At 40.8% G+C, this 11754-nt stretch overlaps 1 protein-coding gene across 1 annotated transcript; it reads left to right on the forward strand.

Moving 5' to 3' along the window:
* The first annotated feature begins 634 nt into the window (after positions 1 to 634).
* usp38 (ubiquitin specific peptidase 38) lies at positions 635 to 10641 on the forward strand. The gene is made up of 11 exons (XM_003449706.5): positions 635 to 999; positions 2249 to 2939; positions 5675 to 5810; positions 6009 to 6138; positions 6270 to 6371; positions 6774 to 6932; positions 7124 to 7317; positions 7406 to 7499; positions 7603 to 7709; positions 7886 to 9218; positions 9827 to 10641. The coding sequence occupies exons 2-11, from the start codon at positions 2258 to 2260 to the stop codon at positions 9992 to 9994; spliced, it is 3105 nt and encodes a 1034-aa protein (XP_003449754.1). The 5' UTR covers positions 635 to 999; positions 2249 to 2257; the 3' UTR covers positions 9995 to 10641.
* The last annotated feature ends 1113 nt before the right edge of the window (positions 10642 to 11754 follow it).

Below are 11754 nucleotides of genomic sequence, written 5' to 3' on the forward strand. Positions count from 1 at the left end.
AACGCAGAGCCTGGGGATGAGCAAGCTCTATTTACTAATGGAGTCAATGTGTGCACCAAATGATGGAAATTGTCTGTAACTCAGCTATGGGAAGCACAGTGTACTCAGGAGTCTGCTGGGAGAGCAGCAACAGATGTGACAGCAGCAGCTGTCACATCTGTTGTATAAACTAATCAGTAAGGCTCAGGGACTGTCTCTAAACTGGACACATTGAAGCTGAGGTGGAGAACAAACGGTTAATTATCATCATTAATTCTCACCACCCTTACTGGAAAGGCATTTAATCTATTATTATTAAGAAGAAAAGCTAACAAAGATGCACAAAGAAAATTCCATATCCTACTGGGCCGAGAGAAAAGGTCACAGCTAGTGCTAGTATCGTTAAAGAAAATGAAAGAAAATTACACATGCCAACTTTTCCATTCGTATAACAAACAACATCTGCTTAATTCAGTGTGCAAATGCAGATGGATGCAAAAATTTCAAAATAAAGTTTTTGACAATCACAATTCCAAGATGCAGATCAATGTGGATGTCAGGTGGAAGCTCGGGGGTTTCCATCTTTTCAGGATTGTTTTTTAAACTGTAGCGTTATACCGAGAAGAGCAGATGAACGAGTAGTGATTGAACGCAACACACGAAGTTTGCAATAAAAGGATAAAGGTTCTCGAAAATGCTCGTGAAAACGCAGCTTCGTTTAATTGGAAGCGTGTCAAACGCCCAGCAGCGCCATCCGTGGAAACCCACACGACTGACCGTTACACAAATGTAACAACAGCGGAACAGGCAAAGTTAAGAGAAAAATAGCTTCACCCCAAGGGTCCTACCACTGTCTCTGTTCATAGGAATGACGTCGCTGTACGGTTAATCAGCTGTTTCCGAGCGAGGAAATGAACCAAAATAAATACACATAAAACTGTTTAATCTCTCTGAAGACTTTTAGCTCTGACCGACGGCAGAAGCTACTCTGGTCGGACGCTGTTGACATGCTTTATTTGGGTAAGCAAACATGTTGGATTATTTGAATTACATGGTGGTATTTATGCTAAGTCAGTTTGTAGGCTAACGGCAGGCCTCTTCGGATGTTTCTTTAAAAAAATAAAAATAAAATAATTTTATTTTTGTGGGGGGCCAGTTTGTTAGTAAAAACTGCCGCTATGGAGAGGTCAGCACAGTTTCTCAGGTTTAGTTTTAGCGCTCATTCTAGCCGTACTTTAGATACTAGACATATAGAAATATCTGCTAACTTTACAGCTAGCTTTAGCAAGCTAGTGGGCTATCTGTGTGTGTCACCACAGCAGCAGCAACACAGCGGCAGGAGTCAGAGATCATAGGCAAAACACGTGTGAAGTAGCACATACTAATAGTAATGTAATGTGCAGTCTTCAAGGCAGACGGCCACTACATTAATTTTATTTTATTACACTGAACTTGAAAAAAAAATAATGTATAACAAAGTCGTGCGTTGTATTTAGTGACAGATCCACTGAAACCACCTTAAATGCCCCCCTTCCCGTTAGGGTAAAGAAGTTTAACTACAGTTTTTAATCGGAGAGGTATCTTAACCGCTATATTGTTATCTACATCGATATCTTAAAAGAAGTGTCTTTCGTTTTTGCTACACGACAAAGAAATGCTACTGTAGTAAATGAAAGAAATCTGTCAGCGCCATTTTTCGGGCGTAAATTTTAAGAAATAAACGTGTAAAATTACGGAAAAAGTCACGGCATGTCAGTGCATGACTTTTTTCACCCCTTGTGGACCCACTTTAAAAAAAAATCTGCATTAGATCGCGAAAAAGGAATCGTCCTGTCATTTAATTGTTAACTATTACTTAATTATTTTGGTGTAAAGTTGTAAAACCTGTGAAAATACAGTTAAATGTCCAAAATGTATGCCTTCAATCCCACTTCCCAAAGCCATCCAGGGGGCCCGATTGGAGTCTGTGCCTGGCCAATTTTAACCTTGCCTTTCTAACTTTGTCTTCCAAACTGCTCAACATGAGCGGTCTTGCTGATATTGTGATTTCTAATCAAATAGTTTTACTGTTTACACCACTTCTTTTCTTAGAGTCACATGTCAAAACGTTTTCTGTGACGTGTGTGATCACAAACAAAAACTGTGACAGAACAAATGTTCAGTGCACCATTTAGTGTGACTGCAGATGTTTTCTGAGTCTTTTTTTTTATTTTTTTATTTTTTTTTTTGAAATGGTTCAACTAATTACTTTTTCAATTGTCCTCTACAGACCGACATCATGGACAAGATTTTGGAGGGCCTGGTGAGTTCCAATCACTCTGTTCCAGTGAAGAAGGCCATTGTGAAGAAGGTAGTGGAAGCAGCTGAGAGAGCAGTGACAGAGGATCAGTGTCAGGCACTATTCACACTCACCACCCGCCTCATCTTGCTCGGCGAAGATGCCTTCCAGAAGCAAATTGGCTCCCAGGTTCTTGACGCCTATGCACGCTACCACCGCCCAGAGTTTGAGCGTTTCTTCAGCAAAGACTTCGTCCTCAGTCTGCTCCAGCAGGGCTACGGCCAGCTGGACCGCAAAGACCCCGCCATAGTAGAATACATTCACTGCTGCCTGCGGCTGCTCATCAGCTGCCCCTCGGTGCTGGAGATTTTTAGTGTGATCCAGGTGGAGGTTTTAAGGATGGTGTGTGAACGACCTGATCCCGCTTTCTGTGCCCGGCTGAGCACTTTGCTGTCAGACTTTGTGCAGTGCATCCCGAGAGATAAGTCGGGTGTTCTGTTCTGCCAGCAGCTGGTGAGGACCATCAGTTCCTTCCACTGCTTTGCTAGCCAAGAGCAGGAGCTGAGAGAGTATGTTGGTCAGGTGACAAAAGTTAGCGCACTGCTACAGAACATCTGGAAGGCTGACCCAGCCACGCTGCTGCCCTCACTCCAGGAGGTCTTTGCTATTATCGCCTCCACAGGTGAGACTCTTTGATTCCATATAAATTGTGCCTTAAAGGAACAAGAAAGTCATTTCTTAATTGATTACATTTTTTTTAATGGGTTCAGTTTTGAGACATTTGTTCTTATAGATGCCGTTAACAAAAAAAAAAAAAAAACTTAACATAAAGAACAGATTTGGATTTTGTTACTAGTAGTGTTAAGGATGGGCACTTCAAACAGAAATACTATTTGATATTTACTTGGAAATGGTAATCTCTTCTTCAGAGATTGTCCACAGCTCAAATGCTCTTAAATGACTTTCTAGTTGTGCTTATGGACCTGATTATATTTATTTTCTGAAGGCATTTCACATAAGACTTTCTGATGGCTGTAGTCCTCATTGGCTGGACATGTTTCTTCCGTTTACAGTAGAGTGTAATGTTAAACGCGTTAGGTCAAAGGTGAAGACCAGATCAACCTTGTCACAGTAAGAAAAGGGACGCACATTGACTGACCAAACAGAAAAAATGTGTTGAAATCCATGTATTTTAGTAGATGTAACAGATTGCTTTAAATCAGCTTGGATCATTATTCTAGAAACCAAGAACTTTGTGTTGGAATACCTTTGTGAGAAGGTAGCCACTGAAAGTATCTTTAGACAAGGTAATGTTCATGAATATGAATTCAGCTGTTTATATTTTCGACACACATCATTTATTTGAGTGGGCTTCCCTGGCATACTGCCATCCACCAATTAATGATGCTGTTGGGCAATGCCGTGCTCTTATTTTGAAAGTTCAGTCACAGCAAACACCAGCCCTTCCTGTCTCCTACCATCTCCTGAGAGGTTCATCAGGCTACTGTTGTGATACCCATCCCCCAGTTTGATAGACTAATGGTGTGTTCCCGGATAAGCCTGAATTTCTCAGTTCCCAGTCAAAGTTTGGATCTCAAACTCCCCCTTTGATTTGCTTTTGCCACTTGAAAAGTCAGAGCAGTAACCTGGAGTTAACAATCAAACATGGTGGCACTAAATGCAAATAAGATAATAAGATAAGATAACCTTTATTAGTCCCACATGTGGGAAATTTGTTTTGTAGCAGGAAAATCTTAAAACTTTTTATTTGTACTGCCCCTGTTGTGTATTTCTGACTTACTAAATAAGCTAAGCACAGACCAGGCTCTAACATGACTGTGCAGTGGTGTTTTAAGGTAGAAAAGAGCAAGACTTGCTGTATTGCTATTGATTCCTGAATAGCTCTACGTTGCTAAGAAGCCAAACAAATCCTGTTTTTGTTTTTTGTTGTTTTTTCTCGCTCTTTCTGGAACACGCTAATTAGGGAGGGACTTTTGATTTGCAAGGTATGTGGAGTGCAGTATAACTGTCTTGTCTTGGACTTCAGTTAGTGATGATACTCTTTGATCTGCTCTGAAAATTTTTTGAGAGCTGGAGGGTGACTCCAACCAGAATCTGCAGCTGGTTGAGTGCTGGTTCATTTGCTGCTACACTGTTACCTCATCTAGGCTCCAGAGCAGAACTAGGAGTGCCGTCACAAATTACACTTCAGATGGGTGGAGTATGAGCCCATCCAAGTGAAGAGAAACTCAGTGGAGAGACAGCTCATACTTACTGTCATTTATTCTCACAGTCTGTTTAGCGTGATTTATTCTTGTTTTTAAGAAAACGTGGGTGCGCCTCCTTGAAGACGCACACCCACTCTGCTGAAGCTACAGCTCTTATTCATTTCTGGAGTTGGTGGGTGCAATGACCTAGGCACACAAAGTATTTGTTTTAGTTTATTTAATAATTTACATCTTACATTGTAAAATCATGGTCAGTCCTAATTTATGCACTTATATCAACTGATTCATTTATTTATTTTTGTATTTATTTTTATATTTGACCAAGACTGATGGTTTTTCAGTTTTTCAGTTCCCCACTTCCCCTTATTCCTTCATTTCCAAAAACAAGTGTATTTGTTATTTCCTTTTTTTTTACATTAAAAAAAAAATATATATTCTGCCTCATTATCCAAATGAGTGGGCAGCCATTCATATCCTGTGTCATGGGGTCAGCCTTATATCTATTGGTTGATTGATGTCAGGCAAGTCAAAGTACAAATAGAAAAATAGACTGATACACAAAATAAAAATGACAAAAACATGGAAATGAATGCAAAGACAAATACATAGACAGCAAAATGGCTTACGTTTATTTTTTTTTATATTGTTGGTGCATTTAATGCAATATTAATTGATTAATTCGGTCTTTTTTTCTTTATACTTTTTGGCCATTTTCAGCCTTCTAATAGTTGAGAGAATTTCAGCTGAAGTCAAAGTTGCAGTAGCTGATGGTAAATGTTATTGATGTTCTGGGTTTGAAGAACAAAGTAGCACAAAATGAACAAACAGCAGGAAATTGTTTCAAATATTATATGGACAGTATGTGTTTGAGCTCTGTGAGCAGATCCGCTTTGGATTGAAAGGTCCCTCGGCCTCCGTTTTATTGATATTGTTCAGGCGAAGTGCCCCTGGAATGCTTTCCTAATATCCGCAGAGCGTCCCTCCTCTTCATAGAGGATGCATAAAGCACCATAGATGATTGTGATCGTGTTTTCATGATCATAAATCTCTACTTTCATATTGTTCAACCTTAGTGTTTGTTTCTTTTTCTTTCTTTTTTTTTTTTACAGACTGTAAGTGTAATTTGTATCCCAGCATGTGTCCACTGGAACACAAAGAAAAGCTATCATTATGTATTTGTTTATCGCAGACCCTTCCTTCGACCCATCCATTGCACTGGCCAGCCTGGTTCAGCATATCCCTGTCCAGATGATCACAGTGCTTATCAAGAGCCTCACCACAGACCAGAACGTCAGAGACGCAAACATGACTAAAGCACTCTGCAGGTGAAATTGCACCCTGAGCCATTTGAGTTCAAAAGAAGTGCCACAGTATTTAAATACAACTTGAGAAGGACAGTTTTTAGGACGCATGTCTTAATGTCTTGAACTTTACTGATATAAAATCTGTGGATCTATTTAATAAGATTGGATGGGTTTGTTCCAGTTATTTGCTGTTAACATATCCTTTTTCTGTCCATCTAGGATGATTGACTGGTTATCTTGGCCTCTTGCCCAACATGTAGATACCTGGGTCATCGCTCTGCTGAAAGGCCTGGCTGCTGTTCAGAAGTTCACTATCCTCATAGATGTCACTCTGCTTAAAATTGAACTGGTGTGTAATGAGAACTCTTCATTTTAGTTTCTTATAGATGGAAATTGTGTGCATTTTACTCAAGCACCTCTATAAATAAACATGTTTGCAACAGATGATTTTTTATTTATTTTTTTTAACTCCACCCATAGGTATTCAGTCGTCTGTGGTACCCCATTGTGCGGCAGGGGGCGCTGGCTGTGCTCTCTCACATGCTGCTGAGTTTCCAGCACTCTCCCGAGGCCTTCCATTTGGTAAGGGGGTCTCCTGTGTCCTCACAGCCCATTTCCCTCTCATATGGCCACTTTATTGGTTTTCTCATTTTCGTCTCTTCTGGCTTAAATTACTTCAAAGCTGCATAGACGTCTTTTCCCAGAACTCGAGGCTTGGCACCACACTCTCACTAATGATGTGTGAAGCACTTAAATGCAGAGCAATGGCCCTTGAGTTGGCCAATTTCATTAGATTCTAAAAACATGAATAGGCTCAAAAAAACTCTGCAAATGAGACCTCTGTGGGGTTTCTGATGTGCAACCACCCCGTGGCTCACCGCACCACAGATATTTATGATTAATGTTAGCTGTACCTTCTGCTGTTTTCAGCGCTACGGTGTACTCAACATTTTTCTCTTCTCTTTATTCCCTTCTCTCTCTCAGGTTGTTCCACATGTAGTAGATCTAGTTCAGTCCTTAAGGACAGATGGGCTTCCCACTAGCAAAGCGTTCCTGCTGCAGTTCACTGAGCTCATACACTGCATGATGTACCAGTACTCTGGCTTCCCTGACCTTTATGACAACATACTGGAGGCCATCAAGGTAACCAAGTGGGGAGAACACTTCTTTCTGTAGTTGGATATTTCAACGATAACAAAACACATCAGGTCCATGTTTTATTTATTTGGATCATTATAAATGACACATGATATGCAATGAGGAGCTTCAGTTAGACTTTCTGTTACTTTTGCTTTGCATTTTTACTGTGTTAAAGACGTCTCTTTTCTTTTCAGGATCTACCAAAATCTGCAGAAGAGAAGATCAAGCTGGTGTTGAATCAAAGTGCCTGGACGTCTCAGTCCAACTCATTTGCCTCTGGTCTGCTGAAGCAAGCTGGGAAGTCTGAGACGGGCAAAACGGGCTTAGTCAACTTGGGGAACACCTGCTACATGAACAGCATCATCCAGACCCTTTTTATGGCCACAGAGTGAGTCTTTTAGACATAAAATCTGTAAAACCAGTTGTTGTTGTTGTGAAATGAAATATGAAACCAACTTTTCTTTTTCTTCCTTCAGTTTCAGGAGGCATGTTTTATCGTTGCATCTAAATGGTTCCAACACACTAATGAAAAAGCTTCAGCTTCTCTTTGCTTTCCTCGCACACACTCAGGTTAGTGTTGTCCTGTTAAGTAACAATTTAAAACATTGTTACTGGAGAACTACAGCAGCAGATATTAACGTGTTTCATTCATTTGTGTTTATCTGTCCTACAGAGGGCGGCCTATGCTCCCAGAAACTTCTTGGAAGCGTCTCGGCCCCCCTGGTTCAACATGGGTTCTCAGCAGGACTGTTCAGAGTACCTCAGATTTCTTTTAGACAGGTATTTTAAATTAATAGCTTGTCCATCATTTGCATTATGCATTAAATGTTAATGAATATAAAGCACTGTGAGTGCTAACTGCGTATGAATACTGTTTATAAACTGTGTTTAGACATAGCCGTTGCACTAATTTGTTTGATTTTCCAAAAAAGAGCTGAGTGTTTTCTGATCCTAAGGTTACACGAGGAGGAGAAAACCCTTCAGGCACTGGATTCAGCTAAACCAAAAGCTGTCTCCCCAGCCGACACAAGCTCCAAAGACTCTGCAACAACGTCTGCTCAGGAAGACAATGAACAGACCATTTTGCCTCTAGCAGAGGCCAAACCTGGGGATGACACAAGGACTTTGATAGAAAAGATGTTTGGAGGGAAGCTAATCACGAGCATTTGCTGCACGCTGTGCAACTGCATCTCTGAGAAAGAAGAACCTTTTACAGACCTCTCTTTGGCCTTTTGTCCAGGTACCACTTTACAGGATGGCCCTCAAACCCAGAGGCAATCAGAAGAGCCCAAAGCTCTCTGTCAGGGATCTGTCAATGGTGGCAGCGAAGCTCCTGAGCCAGGCTCGGCCAAAGCTCCAGCTAGCAATGCCCATTTTGTGCCAGTAACAAATGAGCCTCCTCTCTCCGTGCCTGACCTGGTGAATTATTTTCTGGCTCCGGAAATCCTCGACGGAGACAACGCCTATTTCTGCGAGAAGTGTAGCTCCCTCCAGCGGGCAGAGAAGACCATTAAAGTGGTGTCTGCCCCTGAGTACTTGATTCTCACTCTGCTGCGATTTTCATATGACGCCAAATGCCATGTCCGTAGGAAGATTCTTGATAATGTCACCATCCCACCGCTGATCAGACTTCCTGTACACGACCCTTCCATACCTACACAGTGTTCTTCTTCTACCTCGTCTCCTCTGCAAGTGGATTCTCCTGAGAGCAGCGAGAATCTGGCCAAGAAACTCAAATCGTCGCAACACGATGAGGAAGAGGAGAAGGCGAGGATAGATGGAGCAGAGGAGATGAGCAGGGCGATTCAGTCGGTCCCCTATGTCCTCAGCTCGGTCGTAATACATTCTGGTATATCGTCTGAGAGCGGCCACTATTACTCTTATGGTCGTAATATTAATGGAACAGATGGAGCACAGCATCCAGACAACCAGTACGGCATCAAAGAGGATTTAGGGAACGCCCAGGCCGAGTCCAGCCTCTACACCTGCTCAGCTCCCTCGCTTCCACGTGAACAAAGCGAAACGCTGCCTAATAGTAGCCAGGAGGCAAAAGATTGGCTGCTCTTCAATGATAGCAGAGTAACGTTCACATCCTTCCAATCAGTGCAAAACATTACTAATCGCTTCCCCAAGGACACCGCTTATGTGCTCATGTACAGGAAACAGGAGCTACCAGGGCAAAGCTTAAATGGGGGACTAATGGCAAATGGAATGAGACTGAGTGCCGAGCCTCCTCTGCAGAAAGAACTACTGGATGCTATTATCAAAGACAACAAGCTCTATTTACAGGTACGTTGGGTTGAACACATGAAATGCACTTCCACATACTGGTGTTCGGTTACCCTTTAAAACTGTCACTGCCTATAAATTCAAGTGTGAAGCGATTAGCGCGTATTAAATCGGTGGTTTATGAACTCTGAGGGTATTTGGATAGAAATGGTGCTTATTTTGCCTGTTTTACACAAACATGACTTAAAGCCTCATTAACACTAACACTTCTAAAAAGCGAGGTTATAAAAGTCAGAGAGTCACCGAGGTGGAAAGAGGTGAAGGGAAAGCAGGCCGTGCTTTTACGGATAACTTGGAGATGTACTGTGTAGGAGTTTTTTATTTGGGCTGCACATCTGAACTGTCCTGTTACAAGATGTGAAGAGTAATTTCACGAGTCATTGAACTGTGCTCATCGAGTTGACATTCCACCACACTTTTTTTTTATTCCAACTGCAGTAAATCTCCTCTAGGGGGTGCTGTAATTACATGCAGCCAAAGCTCTGATGGGCTTTCAAGCACATGCAAACTAGCGTTGCTTCTTTGTCACAGCAAAGTTGAGTGCTGTTTAAGCTTAAATATAATCTCGCTTGGAAATAACACTTCTCTCCCCTGCTTGCTGCCGTTAGGAGCAGGAGCTCAGCGCTCGGACCCAGGCTCTTCAGGCCCCGTCATCCTCCTGCTCATTCAGGCCCAACGGTTCAGATGACAATAACCCACCGGGGAGCTGCGGCCCATCTGGAGGAGGAGGAGGAGGAGGCGGAGGCTTCAATACCATTAGTAGACTGGTCTTCTGAAAGAGAGAGAGAGGCATAAAAATGCTGCAGGAAATCCAGATGAACTGGTGCTAAGGGAGTTCTGGGCTCATCCCACAGGACGCTGAATCTTCTCACTATGTATAGCAAAGAAGGAGCACTGAAATGATCTAGCAACACACATCAAAACTGGCTCTGATTCTTGATTTGATTTTCTCTAAATCTTAAAAGTTTTGGTTAGTCCTCATCTATGATTTTTCTTTATTTATTTTTGTGATTTGAAAACGTTGTAATCTCCTGTTAATCCTACAAACTTCAAAACTCGGGGTGGCTATTACTCACTGGTGCAAATATATTTCTGTCTCAAATGAAAGAAATTTGGCAGGATATGATTCAATATTATACAAACGACTTCAGATTCATCTTCTAATAAACGCTTTCTTCGATAAAGCTCGTCTGTGTTTACCTCATACCCACACATGCATACAAGACGGAAGGCATTCATCTGTTGGAAATACAGATCCTTTTAATTTTTATTTATCCTACTTTTAGTTTTTACTTGCAGCTTATTGTGAGCTGTGGTATTTTATTATTGGGGATATTGTGCCTGGGATCTGTACTCTGTTTCATACAAGACATGCAATAAATGTACATATGACTTCAAATAAAAGAACTTCAAGTTGATTACAGTATTGACTGATATGTGTATATATATATATATATGGAAGTCAATCAAAAAATGAAGATGAAGGTATTTTCATTATCTAGAATAACCTAAAGAGCGGGGTCTATTTGTTCAAACAGAGTTCACTGCAGATATCTGACGGCGTGTTTTAATGTATTCCGATTTGATCATTCGCAGACACTTTTGTGTTCATGATGACTTGGATGTGCCTTTTGATATTTAATGCAGAATTTTTTAAGAGTGGGGTTTCTTTTGATTTACATCACAATTGTACTGTATTAATATCGATTTTGGCTTTATTTCCCCCTCCAAATAACTTTGTTACTGAATTTACCGTGTGGGTTGAGGTACTTAGTTTAGTTAGTCTCAGTGGTATTTTGGCAGAGATGTGGCTCGATATTGGGGGGGAAGTATATACAGTAGGTAATAATAAAATCTAACTTGGCTGCAAAAGAAAAAATGAAGACATGATTTTTTTTTCTTTAATCATCTATTTTTCTTTCTTTCTTAAATGTGTATGCACAAAATACTGTGTTGTTACACTGAGATTTACCTCCATTTATGCAACACTCTTCTTCTCAGAATCAATAGTATCAGCATTTCCACTGCAAGAAATATACTGACCACTTGGGCATTTAGTTCTACTGCAAATGTTTGTGGGTGGGTGTGGGTGTTTTTTTGTTTTGTTTTGTTTTGTTTTTTTTAATTGTATACAGGGGCGGATCTAGACAAATTTTCTTAGGGTGGCATGAGAGTGGCATGGACGTCAAATGGGCTGGCAAAATCAGAGCCTTTTTTTTAAACACATATGCAGGTGTTACATATGGTTAAAATGATTCAAATGCAGCAAGTATACACATGTTTCATACAAATATAGTCTATAACGTAATTATTTTCTTTAGCCCACATAATTAAACATTTCAGTTACATAAAACGTGGGAATTTTGATTTTATGCGCTGTATAGCCTGTATAATAAGTATGTAGCCCAGTAAATATAAAACCCAGAAAGCTACACAACATGGAGCGGTTCATTTACAAACACAAGTCTAACTTAAGTTTCAACCTTTTTTTTTTTGTTAGAAATAATCAAATTGTTACATGCTTAAGTTTACACAA

This window comes from Oreochromis niloticus, linkage group LG6, assembly GCF_001858045.2.
Source record: "Oreochromis niloticus isolate F11D_XX linkage group LG6, O_niloticus_UMD_NMBU, whole genome shotgun sequence".
Classification (NCBI taxonomy): Eukaryota; Metazoa; Chordata; class Actinopteri; order Cichliformes; family Cichlidae; genus Oreochromis; species Oreochromis niloticus.